This window comes from Bombina bombina, chromosome 6, assembly GCF_027579735.1.
Source record: "Bombina bombina isolate aBomBom1 chromosome 6, aBomBom1.pri, whole genome shotgun sequence".
In the NCBI taxonomy this organism is placed as follows: domain Eukaryota; kingdom Metazoa; phylum Chordata; class Amphibia; order Anura; family Bombinatoridae; genus Bombina; species Bombina bombina.
In genome coordinates this window covers 923,663,325-923,682,351 of record NC_069504.1, presented here as the reverse complement: position 1 = coordinate 923,682,351, position 19,027 = coordinate 923,663,325, and the positions used below count along the sequence as shown (strand labels likewise).

At 38.9% G+C, this 19,027-nt stretch overlaps 1 protein-coding gene across 1 annotated transcript in view; it reads left to right on the top strand.

Moving 5' to 3' along the window:
• The window catches only part of DOCK2 (dedicator of cytokinesis 2), a 1,640,323-nt gene that overhangs the window by 1,604,391 nt on the left and 16,905 nt on the right, over nucleotides 1-19,027 (top strand). Inside the window, 1 exon segment of the mRNA XM_053718563.1 lies at nucleotides 17,231-17,351. Within this exon segment, the coding sequence (XP_053574538.1) occupies nucleotides 17,231-17,351 (121 nt within the window).

Here is a 19,027-nt window from a genome sequence, read left to right as displayed (position 1 = left end):
TCTCCTGATTAATGTTATATGAAAAAAACACTTTAGGTAAAAGAATCATATTGATTCCTTAAAACTGTCTTGACCACAACCGTCTTGACCACTGAGAAGTTTTTTTGGGTTCATTTTAGTGTTTGATGCTACCATGTGTGATACCATCACTGAGGTCACTCAAACTTTTCCTGGGGTCATCCCTTCTGTTGGCCTAAAGGTATGAATCAGACAGGAGGTAGCTGTTGGCTTTATGTATATATCAGCATTTGTATTCTGCCATCTGCAGCCTAATTTCCATAGAGGTGGTCAAGTTTGGAAACTTGTGGCAACATAAAAATTCTCCATAGACTTTAATAGAGAGAGACATTTTTATCACCAGTTTCCAAATCAATGGGATCAAGGACTGTGTCTCCTGCACTTTAGATTACAACAACACAATACAAAAATATCTAATTTGGTAAACTGGCATCTGTAAAACTCTTACAGTTTACCGTATCTCAGTAGGGACATGGACACAGTTAGAGTTAATTAATTACACTAAAAGAGATTTGATGTTTGGCTTATGGTTTGGGGATGGGTCTGCAGTGGTTAAGATAACTGGAGTAGAAGAGGTTTAAAACTGTGTGATAACAGCTAAAATCAGTTATGCAACTGCTTTAAGAAGTTCCTAAAAAATGGGTCTAACAAAAATAGCGCACAAGAACAAACATGATTCAAAGCAGCATATTGTTGTTATCTGAAACAGTAAAAAAGCACTAACTAGACATGAGCAAGGCTATGCATCTGTGGTTCCTACCATCCTTAAAGGCACAGTCTACTCCAGATGTTGTATTGTTTAAAAATATGGAATATCCCTTTATAACCCTTTCCCTAGTTTTGCATAACCAACACGGTTATATTAATACACTTTTTATCTCTGTGATTATCTTGTATCTAAGCCTCTGCAGACTGCACTCTTATTTCAGATCTTTTGACTTGCATTTTAGTCAATCAGTGCATAAATAACTCCACGGGAGTGAGCACAATGTTATCTATATGGCACACATGAACTAGCATTGTCTAGATGAGAAAAACTGTCAAAATGTACTGAGGTAAGAGGCGGCCTTCAAGGGCTTAGAAATTAGCATTTGAGCCTACCGAGGAGGAGGAGGAGGAGAAGAAGAAGAAGATAATAATAATTTTGGAAAATTGTCTAAAATTGCATGCCCTATCAGACTCATGAAAGATTAATTTTGTCTAGACTGTCCCTTTAAGTAATATCTCTTTAAAGTCCCCAATTGCTGACCACTCTGACTCTCCAGCCACTGCTACTGAAAAATAAATGTCTATATGAAAAAAAAAAAACACTCTTCCCATTTTACTCTAATATTTGCCTCATATAGCTATTTCCAGTTCATAGGGCAGATAGGACTCTGTTACTCTTGACAAAGTCTTTATAGAGAACAAATAAAACACGTTGAGTGGGAGAAGCATTGTCTAGGTATAGATTTTTATCATTCCAGTGGCTCCGCTGCTCCAAGTCAGAGTGTAAATGATATCAGCAAATCCCACTCTCTTGTGAATTTTCTGTAACTCCTAAAGGAATATCCTTTAAGAATATCCTTTTTTTCCTTTCAGGTCTACATATTTTGTGGATACCAACTACCACAAGAGAAGTTTTAGAATAATTACACTATATAATGTTTTTAAACATAGCACAGATATTTATTAAAGGGACAGTCTACACCAGAATTTTTATTGTTTTAAAAGATAGATAATCCCTTTATTACCCATTCCCCAGTTTTGCATAACCAACACAGTTATAATAATATACTTTTAACCTCTGTGATTATCTTGTATCTAAGCCTCTGCAAACTGCCCCTTTTTCAGTTATTTTGACAGACTTGCCGTCTAGCCAATCAGTGCCTGCTCCCAGATAACTTCACGTGCACGAGCACAGTGTTATCTATATGAAATACGTGAACTAACACCCTCTAGTGGTGAAAAACTGTTAAAATGCAATCTGAAAAGAGGTGGGCTTCAAGGTCTAAGAAATTAGCATATGAACCTCCTAGGTTAAGCTTTTAACTAAGAATACCAAGAGAACAAAGCAAAATTGGTGATAAAAGTAAATTGGAAAATTGTTTAAAATGACATGCTCTATCTGAATCATGAAAGTTTATTTTGGCCTAGACTGTCCCTTTAACATTTTATCTTTAATATTATTTAATATTATATTTAAGTATATGTCTGACTGGTAATTTCTGGTGTTTACGTAAATATTCCCATTGAAAGGACAATTTGAAAACCTATGGGTTTTATTATTATTATTATTATTATTTTTATTATTATACATTTATAATTGTTTTTATATAATTTTATATTGTATACTTACAAAATATATCCATCATTTTGCATCTTGCGCTTCTTTGTGTTGTTTACTATATAAAATAGCATTAGTCATAGGATACAGTCACAGTTATGTTATACGTGTTTCAATAGAAACTAATGGCTGTTGCTGTTGCGTGGGAGTTATTACTTGCATAGGATTAATATTCTCTTCATCCACATGAGGTCTATTGGTCAATATTAGACATGTGCACAGGCACATCCAGCATGAAAAAAGATTAGTTCTTAGGGTCTCTTGGCTTTGCTCACTTTTTACATTATTTGTTTGTTAATAGAATTTCTTAACCCTATATTGCTAATGTCTTCAAGACAAAAGAGGAGAGCTCAACAGTAACTTAAACTTATATAAAGTAGAAGCAAGTGCTACTGCTACAAGCCAGAAGCAACAAATATATATATATATATAAATATATATATATATATATATAAAAAAAGAATAACATTATGAGGTGAAAGAAAAAAGGAAAAAATAACATATTGATTTATTAATATTGATAGAATACAAATTTTAGTGCACCTTAATGATGTGTGTTTTTTTTAACATATTCACGGTCCTTAGAAAAAAATTCTCTCTCTAAATCTTTTTATTCTTCTTTCATTCTGAATGACAAATATCTTGCCAATAGTTCATTTTATTTAATTTATTATCACCTTGATTTTTTCATTACTAATTTTTCTTTTTCCCTCCGCATTCACTTTTCTTTATGGTCAAAAGACCTCTGATTGTTAATCACTGATGTTATTTATTTATTAGTTAATATTACACTTACTAGTAGTTTTCACTTAATCACCATAGGGATTAGTACTGCCTACCTTTGTGCCTATTGTCCTATTGGCTGTTGTTTTCTATATAATCTTCTCACAGGTAACACTACTAGATCTCTGATGAAGCGCATGTGAGCATGCGTTAAACGCGTCAGATCTAGCACCCCTTGCACACCTGTGTTAGTGCTACTCACCTTGTGTATCAAATAAAGTCACTTGGCATCAAGTTCCTGGGTCTTCGTTTTTCCTTATGTATCATATATATATATATATATATATATATATATATATATATATATATATATATATATATATATATATATATATATATATATATATATATACAGAAAAAGTCCAGCACTCACTCACAAGCTCTCAACTAAGATAAAAAGCAGCAATGGAAGAATTAAGGTTTATTAAGGTTTATTTGGAAGAAACCTTGACAAGGTACCTGGGCTTTTCCCATTTGGTCAGATGCAGTAACTAATTCTTCCATTGCTGCTTTTTATCTTAGTTGAGAGCTTGTGAGTGAGTGCTGGACTTTTTCTGTGTGTTTATATTAAAATATTTTTTTGTAATTTTTCCTGTTTGGGCCTTGCACCCAGGGCTGACTGGGGTTAACGGCCTGTGGCTCTGGTGACAGTGCAGCTTCCTGAGAGTGCTGGTTTGCACCCAGGGCTGTGCATGTTGCAGGGTCATAGGATGTGTACCTGGTCCGGCCTGAGAGTGCTGACCCCACCCATGTTTTGTATATATATATATATATATATATATATATATATATATATATATATAAAACGTGTACAAGATTTTAATGCAGCATATGAAAAAATCTACCATTCAAAACATAAATCAAATGCCCAACCAAAAAGTTTTTTGGCAAAACCTACAAAGAATTAAGGGAAAGGATTAAGAAGCATAAAAGAGATATTAAAAATAAATGTATTCAAACCAGCAGTGTAGCTAGACACTTTTTCGATCATCATGCTAGCATCAAAAGTTTACTCAGATTTAGAGGTCTTGAACAAATAGGAAGAGGAGGAGAATCTAGATCAGATATTATTGCAAAAAGAATGTGAATGGATATACAACATCAGAAGCCTGAAATCACTAGGATTAAATGAGGAGATTAATTTTGCCTCTTTCCTAGGAGATAAAAGCATTTACTGTAAATGAACGAAGGTTCTAAAAATGTATTTGTATTAGAAATAAAATGATGTTGAAATAACCAGGTTTGGTTCTATATATTGTAAAATATTGATATACCCCCATTGAAAAATAAACATTCTGTTCTCAGTTAAGCTTTTAAAATACTGTTGAATTAAACTGTCAAAAATGTTTTTTAAATTATAAATAAATAATGTTGTAGATTTAAACAATGTAGAAATGCAAAATCATGCAGAAAACCAATGTAATTAGTTTGGATAAATACTATTTCACCTAAGGTAAAACAAAAGGCAGAGTCTCAACAAAACTTTAAAAAGGAGAGGAGGGGAACCTCCAATCAGATTCAGCCGGATGAAGCCTTGTGCATGTAAGGTGAAACGCGCGTAGCTGTTTGTTGGGGGCGGTGTTGTCAGCTGCTCACCGCTGATGGTTTGTAGCAGCTCTTTGCAAGTAACGGATCTCATCTCCTCTGAAGGCATGTTTTGACACTATGTGCCTTTGTTACAACAACTGATGCTGGATTGCCTGGTATTGCTCTATGGTTTGCACGCACCCCGGGAAGCTAAACTGCAAGCGGACTGAATACCGCTCAAACCTGAGTGGTGATGTGAGTACAAGCCACAGGCCGATTAAAATAGCAGCGCCGTGAGGCTCACAAAAGGTATGTGTTCTGTCGAAATTATGTTTTTCCTGCACTAACGATATGGCAAATGTGGATTACAAGATATTGAATATGATACACACATGAAATTCAAGTGTAGCAAAAGGGCTGTGTTGAAACCAACACAACAGATGGCTTCACGATTAAGGAAATTCTAATTGTTTATTTATGTGTTTCAATGTGGATGGAACTTTGCAACAATCTTTGCAACAAATGAATGGCAACAGCATTAATAATTGTATGATGGGATTAATTCTACTGACATGGACTGTGAACTAACTTTTTGGTTGGACATTTGATTTATGTTTTGAAAGGCTGATTTTTCATATGCTGCTTTAAAATCTTGTACAAGTTGTTTATATTCAGTAAATAATCTAGTGCTGGAAAATAGTGGTCTTTTTTCTTCTTTTTAATTATATTACAATTATACCACTGCCGTGCACTGAGAACAGTGTATCTCTTGTATTTAAGAGCACTGCTTTCAAATGATTACTGTTATATGTTAGGTGGTGCTGATATAATTAGTTTATATATATACTAGACGATAAGCCTGCCAAGAGGCCAGTCTAATTATTTTTTAAACTACACATGTAGAAACAACGTATTTTGTAACTCTTCAAAAAATAAAAAAAGCTAACATTACAGAAAATAAAAAAAAATGTAACAAAATTAAACCTAATCCCTATGAAAATACAAAAGACCCCCCCAAAATAAAAACACCCCCTACTCTAAGAATAAATTACCAGTAGCCCTTAAAAGGGCTTTTTGCAGGGCATTGCCCCAAGATAATCATCTCTTTTACAAAAAATATACAAACTCCCACCTAACATTAAACCCCCCACCCCCCAAAATAAAATAACCTAACACTAAGAAACCTAAACTACCCATTGCCCTGAAAAGGGCATTTGTTTGGGCATTGCCCTTAAAAGGTCATTTAGCTCTTTTACTGCCCATCCCTAATCTAAATAAAACAAACCCCCTCCCCAAAAAAAACCTAAAAAATACTAAATCTAACCCCCAGGTTGGTACTCATTGTTCCTGAAGTCTGGCGGAGAATGTCCTATTCCAGATGGTGAAGTCTACTTCCAAGCGCAACCTCTTCTTCTTCCAGGAACATCCTGAGCGGAGCTGAAGACCGAAGACCGTGGAGCTGAAAACTGCCGACCCTGGAACTGCAGACCGGCGACCGCAGAGCCATAGAGCATGGAGGATCCTCTTCGTACGATCTCCACCATACACTGAATAGTGAATTCAAGTTACACGATTAAAGATGACGTCCCTTGAATTCCTATTGGCTGATTTGATTCTTCCATATCAAATCATCCAATCCAATAGGATGAGAGCTACTCAAATCCTATTGGCTGTTCAAATAAGCCAATAGGATGAGAGCAAGTGACATTTTATTGGCTATTCAATTCAGCCAATAGAATTTCACTTGCTCTCATCCTATTGGCTAATTTAAACAGCCAATAGGATTTGAGTAGCTTTCATCCTATTGGCTGATTTGAATTGGAAGAATCAAATCAGCCAATAGGAATTCAAGGGATGCCATCTTTAATCGCGTACCTTGAATTCACTATTCAGTGTACGGCGGAGATCGTACGAAGAGGATCCTCCATGGCTCCGCGGTCGCCGGTCTTCAGTTCCAGGGTCACCGGTCTTCAGCTTTGCAGTGTGCAGGATGTTCCTAGAAGAAGAAGAGGTTGTGCTTGGAAGAATACTTCACCGCCTGAAACAGGACATTCTCCGCCGGACTTCAGTAGCCATGAGTACCAACCTGGGGGTTAGACTTAGGGTTTTATAAGGTTTTTTTGAGGGGTTGTTTTATTTAGATTAGGGATGGGCAGTAAAAGAGCTGCCCTTTTAAGGGCAATGCACAAACAAATGCCCTTTTCAGGGCAAAAAAGTTTTTTTAGTGTTAGGTTCTTTTATTTTGGGGGGTGGGGGGGTTAAATGTTAGGTGGGAGTTTGTATATTTTTTGTAAAAGAGCTGATTATCTTGGGGCAATGCCCTGAAAAAGCCCTTTTAAGGGCTACTGGTAGTTTATTCTTAGAGTAGGGGGTGTTTTTATTTTGGGGAGGTCTTTTTTATTTTCATAAAGATTAGGTTTAATTTTGTTAAATTTGGTAATTTGATTTTTTTATTTTCTGCAATGTTAGCTTGTTTATTTTTTGTAAACTTAGTTTTTTTATTTTTTGTAACTTTATAATGTATTAGTTTAGGTAATTTGGGTTTATTTAATGGGGTGTTAGGTTAGGGGTTGTTAGGTTAGGGGGTGTTAGGTTAGGGTACTTAGTTATTTAAATAGTTATTTGCGTTGCGGGTTTTGGCGGTTTAAAGGGTTAATAAGTTCATTAGATTTATTGCAATGTAGGGGTTTTGCAGTTTAGGGGTTAATGTTATATTTCGTGCGGGCTGTGTTTGTTTTTTTTAATACTTGATGCGGGCAGTTAGTTTTTTTTCTTTTAATACTTGATGCGGGCGGTTATTTATTTATTTTTTCAAATACTTTAATGTGGGGGATTAGTTGTGGCTTTTGTACTGCTTTGTTTGCCTTTACTGCATCCCAGTGGATTCCGAAAATGGCAGGGTGGTGAAAGAATCCAGGTGAATTCTTGTGTCCTCGCGCTACCAACATTCCATTGAGGATGCGTGCCCAACTGCCGATGGACATTACAAACGCAATTATAGTATATGTATAGTATTTGTTTCTGTCAGTATTGGCCAAGAGCAAGTGTGAAGTGCTGGCTGACACAGAAATCAATCAACTGAAAATAAAATTGCTTGCTATAGATATTGAATAGTTTAAATTTGAACTTCTGCAATCTGTCTTGCCTGAATAGAGTACATTTGAACTTTTGAACTATTTTCTGTCATTAGAGTATCAGGTTTAACAGTATGAACAGAGGAACTATTTTTTGCTGCACCCATCATTTGTTCCTTTGTTTTTCGTAAAAGGGATCACTCATTTTCCTTTTTAAAACTAATGCAAAGGATACGGCAAAATTATTCATTGTTATGATTCTGTATGCAGGTCTAGTAAATATAACTATCTTACCTAGTCAACCATCAGTTTCTATTTCTTAAGGCACTGATAATCCATTCCAAAATAGAATAGCTAATTTCAGAATATACCCCTACATTTTTCATTTTTTAATACAGGGTTTTCACATTTCTGGGTATGTACCAAGGAGCTTAATTTGTGTCAGTAATATAAGGATTTTATGTTACATAGCCTTTATGCATTGACTTTTTTCACGTTTTCTTTATTTCTCCAACATAGGTGTGTCCGGTCCACGGCGTCATCCTTACTTGTGGGATATTCTCTTCCCCAACAGGAAATGGCAAAGAGCCCAGCAAAGCTGGTCACATGATCCCTCCTAGGCTCCGCCTACCCCAGTCATTCTCTTTGCCGTTGTACAGGCAACATCTCCACGGAGATGGCTTAGAGTTTTTTAGTGTTTAACTGTAGTTTTTCATTATTCAATCAAGAGTTTGTTATTTTCAAATAGTGCTGGTACGTACTATTTACTCAGAAACAGAAAAGAGATGAAGAATTCTGTTTGTATGAGGAAAATGATTTTAGCAACCGTAACTAAAATCCATGGCTGTTCCACACAGGACTGTTGAGAGCAATTAACTTCAGTTGGGGGAACAGAGTGCAGTCTCTTACTGCTTGAGGTATGACACATTCTAACAAGACGATGTAATGCTGGAAGCTGTCATTTTCCCTATGGGATCCGGTAAGCCATGTTTATTACGATTGTAAATAAGGGCTTCACAAGGGCTTATTTAAACTGTAGACTTTTTCTGGGCTAAATCGATTGATTATTAACACATATTTAGCCTTGAGGAATCATTTTATCTGGGTATTTTGATATAATAATATCGGCAGGCACTGTTTTAGACACCTTATTCTTTAGGGGCTTTCCCAAAGCATAGGCAGAGTCTCATTTTCGCGCCGGTGTTGCGCACTTGTTTTTGAGAGGCATGGCATGCAGTCGCATGTGAGAGGAGCTCTGATACTTATAAAAGACTTCTGAAGGCGTCATTTGGTATCGTATTCCCCTTTGGGTTTGGTTGGGTCTCAGCAAAGCAGATACCAGGGACTGTAAAGGGGTTTAAAGCTTAAAACGGCTCCGGTTCCGTTATTTTAAGGGTTAAAGCTTCCAAAATTGGTGTGCAATATTTTCAAAGCTTTAAGACGCTGTGGTGAAAATTTGGTGAATTTTGAACAATTCCTTCATGTTTTTTCGCAATTGCAGTAATAAAGTGTGTTCAGTTTAAAATTTAAAGTGACAGTAACGGTTTTATTTTAAAACGTTTTTTGTACTTTCTGATCAAGTTTATGCCTGTTTAACATGTCTGAGCTACCAGATAGACTGTGTTCTGAATGTGGGGAAGCCAGAATTCCTATTCATTTAAATAAATGTGATTTATGTGATAATGACAATGATGCCCAAGATGATTCCTCAAGTGAGGGGAGTAAGCATGGTACTGCATCATTCCCTCCTTCGTCTACACGAGTCTTGCCCACTCAGGAGGCCCCTAGTACATCTAGCGCGCCAATACTCCTTACTATGCAACAATTAACGGCTGTAATGGATAATTCTGTCAAAAACATTTTAGCCAAAATGAACCCTTGTCAGCGTAAGCGTGGCTGCTCTGTTTTAGTTACTGAAGAGCATGACGACGCTGATATTAATATCTCTGAAGGGCCCCTAACCCAATCTGAGGGGGCCAGGGAGGTTTTGTCTGAGGGAGAAATTACTGATTTAGGGAACATTTCTCAGCAGGCTGAATCTGATGTGATTACATTTAAATTTAAATTGGAACATCTCCGCATTTTGCTTAAGGAGGTATTATCCACTCTGGATGATTGTGAAAATTTAGTCATCCCAGAGAAACTATGTAAAATGGACAAGTTCTTAGAGGTGCCGGGGCTCCCAGAAGCTTTTCCTATACCCAAGCGGGTGGCGGACATTGTTAATAAAGAATGGGAAAGGCCCGGTATTCCTTTCGTCCCTCCCCCCATATTTAAAAAATTGTTTCCTATGGTCGACCCTAGAAAGGACTTATGGCAGTCAGTCCCCAAGGTCGAGGGAGCGGTTTCTACTTTAAACAAACGCACCACTATTCCCATAGAGGATAGTTGTGCTTTCAAAGATCCTATGGATAAAAAATTAGAAGGTTTGCTTAAAAAGATGTTTGTTCAGCAGGGTTACCTTCTACAACCCATTTCATGCATTGTCCCTGTCACTACTGCCGCATATTTCTGGTTTGATGAACTGCTTAAGGTGCTCGATAGTGACTCTCCTCCTTATGAGGAGATTATGGACAGAATCAATGCTCTCAAATTGGCTAATTCTTTCACTCTAGACGCCTCTTTGCAATTGGCTAAGTTAGCGGCTAAGAACTCTGGGTTTGCTATTGTGGCGCGCAGAGCGCTTTGGTTGAAATCTTGGTCGGCTGATGTGTCTTCCAAGAACAAGCTACTAAACATTCCTTTCAAGGGGAAAACGTTGTTTGGTCCTGACTTGAAAGAGATTATCTCTGATATCACTGGGGGTAAGGGCCACGCCCTTCCTCAGGATCGGCCTTTCAAGGCAAAAAATAGACCTAATTTTCGTCCCTTTCGTAAAAACGGACCAGCCCAAGGTGCTACGTCCTCTAAGCAAGAGGGTAATACTTCTCAGGCCAAGCCAGCTTGGAGACCAATGCAAGGCTGGAACAAGGGAAAGCAGGCCAAGAAACCTGCCACTGCTACCAAGACAGCATGAAATATTGGCCCCCGATCCGGGACCGGATCTGGTGGGGGGCAGACTCTCTCTCTTCGCTCAGGCTTGGGCAAGAGATGTTCTGGATCCTTGGGCGCTAGAAATAGTCTCCCAGGGTTATCTTCTGGAATTCAAGGGACTTCCCCCAAGGGGGAGGTTCCACAGGTCGCAGTTGTCTTCAGACCACATAAAAAGACAGGCGTTCTTACATTGTGTAGAAGACCTGTTAAAAATGGGAGTGATTCATCCTGTTCCATTAAGAGAACAAGGGATGGGGTTCTACTCCAATCTGTTCATAGTTCCCAAAAAAGAGGGAACGTTCAGACCAATCCTAGATCTCAAGATCTTAAACAAATTTCTCAAGGTCCCATCGTTCAAGATGGAAACCATTCGAACTATCCTTCCTTCCATCCAGGAAGGTCAATTCATGACCACGGTGGATTTAAAGGATGCGTATCTACATATTCCTATCCACAAGGAACATCATCGGTTCCTAAGGTTTGCATTCCTGGACAAACATTACCAGTTCGTGGCGCTTCCTTTCGGATTAGCCACTGCTCCAAGGATTTTCACAAAGGTACTAGGGTCTCTTCTAGCGGTGCTAAGACCAAGGGGCATTGCAGTAGTACCTTACCTGGACGACATTCTGATTCAAGCGTCGTCCCTTCCTCAAGCAAAGGCTCACACGGACATTGTCCTGGCCTTTCTCAGATCTCACGGCTGGAAAGTGAACGTGGAAAAGAGTTCTCTATCCCCGTCAACAAGGGTTCCCTTCTTGGGAACAATTATAGACTCCTTAGAAATGAGGATCTTTCTAACAGAGGCCAGAAAAACAAAGCTTCTGGACTCTTGTCGGATACTTCATTCCGTTCCTCTTCCTTCCATAGCTCAGTGCATGGAAGTGATCGGGTTGATGGTGGCGGCGATGGACATAGTTCCTTTTGCGCGCATTCATCTAAGACCATTACAACTGTGCATGCTCAGTCAGTGGAATGGGGACTATACAGACTTGTCTCCGAAGATACAAGTAAATCAGAGGACCAGAGACTCACTCCGTTGGTGGCTGTCCCTGGACAATCTGTCTCAAGGGATGATGTTCCACAGACCAGAGTGGGTCATTGTCACGACCGACGCCAGTCTGATAGGCTGGGGCGCGGTCTGGGGATCCCTGAAAGCTCAGGGTCTTTGGTCTCGGGAAGAATCTCTTCTACCGATAAATATTCTGGAACTGAGAGCGATATTCAATGCGCTCCAGGCCTGGCCCCAGCTTGCGAGGACCAGGTTCATTCGGTTTCAATCAGACAACATGACGACTGTTGCGTACATCAACCATCAGGGGGGAACAAGGAGTTCCCTAGCGATGGAAGAAGTAACCAAAATTATTCTTTGGGCGGAGTCTCACTCCTGCCACCTGTCTGCTATCCACATCCCAGGAGTGGAAAATTGGGAAGCGGATTTTCTGAGTCGTCAGACATTGCATCCGGGGGAGTGGGAACTCCATCCGGAAATCTTTGCCCAAGTCACTCACCTGTGGGGCATTCCAGACATGGATCTGATGGCCTCTCGTCAGAACTTCAAAGTTCCTTGCTACGGGGCCAGATCCAGGGATCCCAAGGCGGCTCTAGTGGATGCACTAGTAGCACCTTGGACCTTCAAACTAGCTTATGTGTTCCCGCCATTTCCTCTCATCCCCAGGCTGATAGCCAGGATCAAGCAGGAGAGGGCGTCGGTGATCTTGATAGCTCCTGCGTGGCCACGCAGGACTTGGTATGCAGATCTGGTGAATATGTCATCGGCTCCACCTTGGAAGCTACCTTTGAGACGAGACCTTCTTGTTCAGGGTCCGTTCGAACATCCGAATCTGGTTTCACTCCAGCTGACTGCGTGGAGATTGAACGCTTGATTTTATCGAAGCGAGGATTCTCAGATTCTGTGATCGATACTCTTGTTCAGGCCAGAAAGCCTGTGACTAGAAAGATTTACCACAAAATTTGGAAAAAATATATCTGTTGGTGTGAATCTAAAGGATTCCCTTGGGACAAGGTTAAGATTCCTAGGATTCTATCCTTCCTTCAAGAAGGATTGGAAAAAGGATTATCGGCAAGTTCCCTGAAGGGACAGATTTCTGCCTTGTCGGTATTACTTCACAAAAAGCTGGCAGCTGTGCCAGATGTTCAAGCCTTTGTTCAGGCTCTGGTTAGAATCAAGCCTGTTTACAAACCTTTGACTCCTCCTTGGAGTCTCAATTTAGTTCTTTCAGTTCTTCAGGGGGTTCCGTTTGAACCCTTACATTCCGTTGATATTAAGTTATTATCTTGGAAAGTTTTGTTTTTAGTTGCGATTTCTTCTGCTAGAAGAGTCTCAGAATTATCTGCTCTGCAGTGTTCTCCTCCTTATCTGGTGTTCCATGCAGATAAGGTGGTTTTACGTACTAAACCTGGTTTTCTTCCAAAAGTTGTTTCTAACAAAAACATTAACCAGGAGATTATCGTACCTTCTCTGTGTCCAAAACCAGTTTCAAAGAAGGAACGTTTGTTGCACAATTTGGATGTTGTTCGCGCTCTAAAATTCTATTTAGATGCTACAAAGGATTTTAGACAAACATCTTCCTTGTTTGTTGTTTATTCAGGTAAAAGGAGAGGTCAAAAAGCAACTTCTACCTCTCTCTCTTTTTGGATTAAAAGCATCATCAGATTGGCTTACGAGACTGCCGGACGGCAGCCTCCCGAAAGAATCACAGCTCATTCCACTAGGGCTGTGGCTTCCACATGGGCCTTCAAGAACGAGGCTTCTGTTGATCAGATATGTAGGGCAGCGACTTGGTCTTCACTGCACACTTTTACCAAATTTTACAAGTTTGATACTTTTGCTTCTTCTGAGGCTATTTTTGGGAGAAAGGTTTTGCAAGCCGTGGTGCCTTCCATTTAGGTGACCTGATTTGCTCCCTCCCTTCATCCGTGTCCTAAAGCTTTGGTATTGGTTCCCACAAGTAAGGATGACGCCGTGGACCGGACACACCTATGTTGGAGAAAACAGAATTTATGTTTACCTGATAAATTTCTTTCTCCAACGGTGTGTCCGGTCCACGGCCCGCCCTGGTTTTTTTAATCAGGTCTGATATTTTATTTTCTTTAACTACAGTCACCACGGTACCATATGGTTTCTCCTATGCAAATATTCCTCCTTAACGTCGGTCGAATGACTGGGGTAGGCGGAGCCTAGGAGGGATCATGTGACCAGCTTTGCTGGGCTCTTTGCCATTTCCTGTTGGGGAAGAGAATATCCCACAAGTAAGGATGACGCCGTGGACCGGACACACCGTTGGAGAAAGAAATTTATCAGGTAAACATAAATTCTGTTTTTGCATTGTGCTGCCATCTAGTGTCTTAGTATAGAAAAGCAAATATTCTAATGAATTGTTCACTGTAAATTGTCTTGTAGTCTGCTAAATCTAATTTTAAGATAGCTTTCAAATAATGTTACATTTGCAAAATCTGAAAGCTCCTAAATTATTGAATTCTACACTGGAGGACTTTTGAGCTTAAAAATGTGTGGATTTGTTTATGCTGTAGTTAAAAGGGATATTCAACTCTAAGTACAATTCATGTACTTCCCTCTAATTATTGGTACCACCATTTTGGAACCTAGGTTTCACGGCATGTATTTGAAGAAGAGTTGTTGCATTTGTGCAAACGTGTCAGTACTGGAATGCAGTAAAGCTAGATTTTAACATGGTGGCAGCCATGACTAGAAAGAAGCAGAAAATAACTTTAGTACTATGCTTATAGAATGTATTTAGTGTTTAATGTCCCTTGAAATTTTATTTTTGCAGTAAATGGGAAAAAGGATACTTTTTAAAATGTATTATTTAATAATTTTAATTATATAATTGCTATAAACAATAAGAAAATAAGAAAACATAATACATTTAAAAAAAACAAATATCAAGTATCATTAGTGATTTAAGCAAAAAGTGAATCCCATGGAATTCAGAGATAAGATATGACATTACACTGAGGAAAATATTAACTTTAGTGCTCTTAAAGGACCCTTAAATTCAGTAGATTTGCATAATAAACAAATGCATGATAAAAAAGACAATGCAATAGCACTTAGTCTGAACTTCTGACAAATGTCAAACATGTCTATTTCCACTCCTGCAGTATCATGTGACAGCCATCAGCCAATCACAAATGCATATACCTCTATATATATTCTGTGATTTATTGCACATCCTTAGTAGGAGCTGGTGACTCAAAGGGGCCGAATTATCAAGCTCCATAACTTGTCTGCCTGCTCTGAGGCCGCGGACATCAATCCGCCCAATCCTATATGATCGGGCTGATTGACACCACCTGCTAGCGGCCGCAAATCTGCAGGGGGCGGCATTACACAAGCAGTTCACAAGAACTGCTTGTGTAATGATTAATGCTGACAGCATATGCTGTTGGCATTTATCGATGTGTGGCGGACATGATACGCTACATCGCATCATGTCCGCTCTCGCACATTAATAAATAGGCCCCAAAAAGTGTAAATATAAAAAGACTGTGCACATTTTGATAATGGAATAAAATTGGAAAGTTGGTTAAAATTGCATGCTCTATCTGAATCATGGAAGTTCAATTTTGACTTGAGTGTCCCTTTAAGTACAGGGCCCTTCAAATAGAGTTGATTAAGCACCATATACTTCTAGACACTTTAATTGCATTTTTCATATAGATTCCTTGATACAAAATGTGGTTAAGAGGCCTATGTTATGCTCATTTGTATAATATTGTGGTTAAGTATATGCCAGTTTATTCTTGGTCATTATTGATTCTTTTATTCCATGTATAAAGTTGGCAGTATAATAAACAATGCCATTGTAAACTACATTAGTTACTGACCTTTAGTTATTCTAATCATTTAAAAAATCCTGGCATACAATACTTGTATTTATCATCTGTCTGCTGGAAGAAAAACTGATTCCTAATCAAAATTGTTATTATCCTCTCATGTTCAGTTCAATGTTCCATTGATTATGTATTCAAAAGAGGTTTTATTATTAAATTGTTCTTTTTCCAAGTCCTTTTTCTAGAATAAGATTTCTATGTTTACATGGTTTTCCTTAATGAGATAGATTACAATCTACACTAATGTACTTCCCTTTTTTAAAGTAATTTTTAAAATATAGCATTTTGTCAGTACTAACATAATTAAACCAATATGAATATATATCCTTAAGAAAGGTTAAAGGGACAGTAAACCTAAAAAATAATGTTATATAATTCTGCACATAGTTCAGAATTATATAACAATATTTAGGTGCTATAGCTATAAAACCCTTTTTTCACTTTTAATATTTAAAAAACATACCGCTTTTACAGACCCGCTCTCTGCTCTCTGCTGAGCGGGTCTGTTTTTTTTAGTCAGCGCATCGGGCCAGCTGTATAGTCACAGCCCGGCCCGACCACGCCACAGCATTAAGTGAAGCTTGCTCCTGCTGTCAGACAGAGCAGGAGCGAGCTGCACTTAGTCTTATGGCGCGGTCGGGCCAGGCTGTGACTATACAGCTGGCCCGATGCGCTGACTAAAAAAAACAGACCCGCTCAGCAGAGAGCGGGTCTGTAAAAGCGGTATGTTTTTTAAATATTAAAAGTGAAAAAAGGGTTTTATAGCTATAGCACCTAAATATTGTTATATAATTCTGCACTATGTGCAGAATTATATAACATTATTTTTTAGGTTTACTGTCCCTTTAAATAAGCTAGTAACAATCTAAAGTAGGTTTGCCCAAGAGGTAGATTGCATTTATTAAAGCTTTAGGGCAGACATCCTCAAACTTGGTCATCCAGAGTTTTTGGAACTGCATTTCCCATGATGCTCAGTCAGCTGATATGCTGGCTGAGCATCATGGGAACTGTAGTTCCAAAACCTCTGGAGGGCCAAGTTTGAGGATGTCTGCTTTAGGGGCTGACATATTTCTCGTTTCATTGACACCCAATAGACATAATATGACGTCCAGTTTACAGAAGTGAGTCATTGGTCTCCATTTACCATGCTGCAATAGCAGCTTAAGAGCCCCAGTGTTTCAGGTTTACATGAGTGAGCCTGAATTGCTAGTTAAGTAGCAGCGGTCTTAAGATTGAAAGCCCCCTCTTGTGCATGATTGGCCACGCACAAGCAGGATCTGTTATGGTCAAATTACACTGTTTATAAATTATCATTAGAAAAAGAAGAGTTACACTTAACATGATAACATTTTGTTCATTAACTTGATCACTGGAGACAATAACTTTGTAAACAGTTTGATCGTTATACTAGTATTACATTTTGAGATATGTACATTTTAAAATTTTAAGGCTGTATTTGTCTGTTCATTTGCCTGTATATTTTATGAAACTTTTCTTCTAATAACCAAAAAAAAAAAACCCAAGCAGATACCCTCTCAGTAAGGTCTGAGAATGCCTAATCCTATCTTTATACAATTTTCTTTCTATATTACAGCTGTCAAGAAAGCATGAGTTTATGAGTGATACCAACCTGTCTGGCCGTGTGGCCGTTCCACAAGTTTCCCCTGTTCTGAAGCAGATGAGCTTTGCAAGCCGTTCAATGCCAACAATTACTGGTAATTCTCAAATAAACCTATAAGATAGATTCCGTTTTCACAATAAAGATCACTTCATGAAAGATATTAGTTAGAGCCATTGGTTACTTAGGGACCGAATTATCAATGTCTGTCCGACATGATATGTTGTAGCATATCATGTCCGACAGACGTCGCTGAATGGCGACAGTATACGCTGTCAGCATTTAACATTGCACAAGCAGTTCTGGTGATCTGCTTGTGCAATGCCGTCCCTGCAGATTCGCAGCCAATTGGCAACTAGCAGGGGGGTCTATCAAGCCGATCGTATCTGATGGGGTTCATTACTGTCCACCACTCAAAGCAGACGGACCAGTTAAGGAGCAGCGGTCTTAAGACCGCTGCTTCATAACTGCTGTTTCCGGCGAGCCTAAATCGGCCCCAAAGTATTTCGGATTTCAATGCATTATTAATCATTAAAAATAGTTCAGTTTCACTGTTATGATTTATTTTATTTATTTATTTATTTTAATGCACAATTTTTCACAATATGCTCATCTGTCATCCAACTAACTCTCTTATTACTTTTATTGGAGAATGTACACACCAAAATAAGTAGTGATTGTTGCCCAAAAACCATGATGTGTGTTGCAAAGAGGCACTTTTTTATAACCAACCAATATATTTTTCACACAAAGCTATACAAATTGGACATTAGTTAAAAAACAAACAATATATGGAAAAAAACATGCGAGAGCTGCTCTGGAGCCCTGGCAGGCCAGGTTGGCATATGTGAGCCTGCTTCCCGCAATGTAAGAAGCAGCGGTCATTAGAATGCTGTTTCTTACACCCTACACTACTTCTGAGATTGCAAGAGAAAATCACAGAGAGCTTTCTCACTCTCAGTGATTGACAGCCTCTTCAGTCACATGAATGAATGGGGGGCATTCCACACTCCGATGAGTAATGTGTAATGATACATATAGGCCAGCGGACAAACAGATCCGCTGCCCCTATGTAGCGAAGGCGGGCAGACAGCTTCGCAAGTTGAGAAGCTGTCCGCCCGCCTCTTAGTACATGGGGCCCTCAAAGAATAAAAAAAAAATAGTTTCACTTCATAATACAGTTTTTCTTCTTAAATGGATAGAGTCCACAGCTGCATTCATTACTTTTGGGAATTAAGAACCTGGCGACCAGGAGGAGACAGACACCCCAGCCAAAGGCTTAAGTACTCCTCCCACTCCCCTCATCCTCCAGTCATTCTTAGCCTTTCGTACCAGGAGATTGTCAGAGAAGTGTCAGAATTTATTTTGTCTCTTATGTAGGGTAGTACTCTTTGGCATGGGACAGGAGTTTTAAGTAATCCTGTCAGTCTCTCAGTGAGTCCGGAGATGCAGGGAGAGTCTTTCTGCGAAACCATCCTGACTCATGTTAACAGCTCCTCAAGCAATCGGCGTTGTCAAACCGCTGCCTGCTTTCTTCTCTCAAGTCCATGGCAGAGGTGATGCTACTATCCGTCACACTTAAAGGGCCGTGTTACTATTTCATGGCGTGGATTCTGGTAAGATTATTTTATTTTACTTTATTATGAATGTACTGTAATATGAATGGTTTCCCGAGAGGCTACCACCTTGTGGGCCTAACTTAACATAAGGGTCTCAGTGAGTCTCCTTTAGTATCTTGGAATCAAGGGTTATTATCTCCTGAGAGGGAGTTTA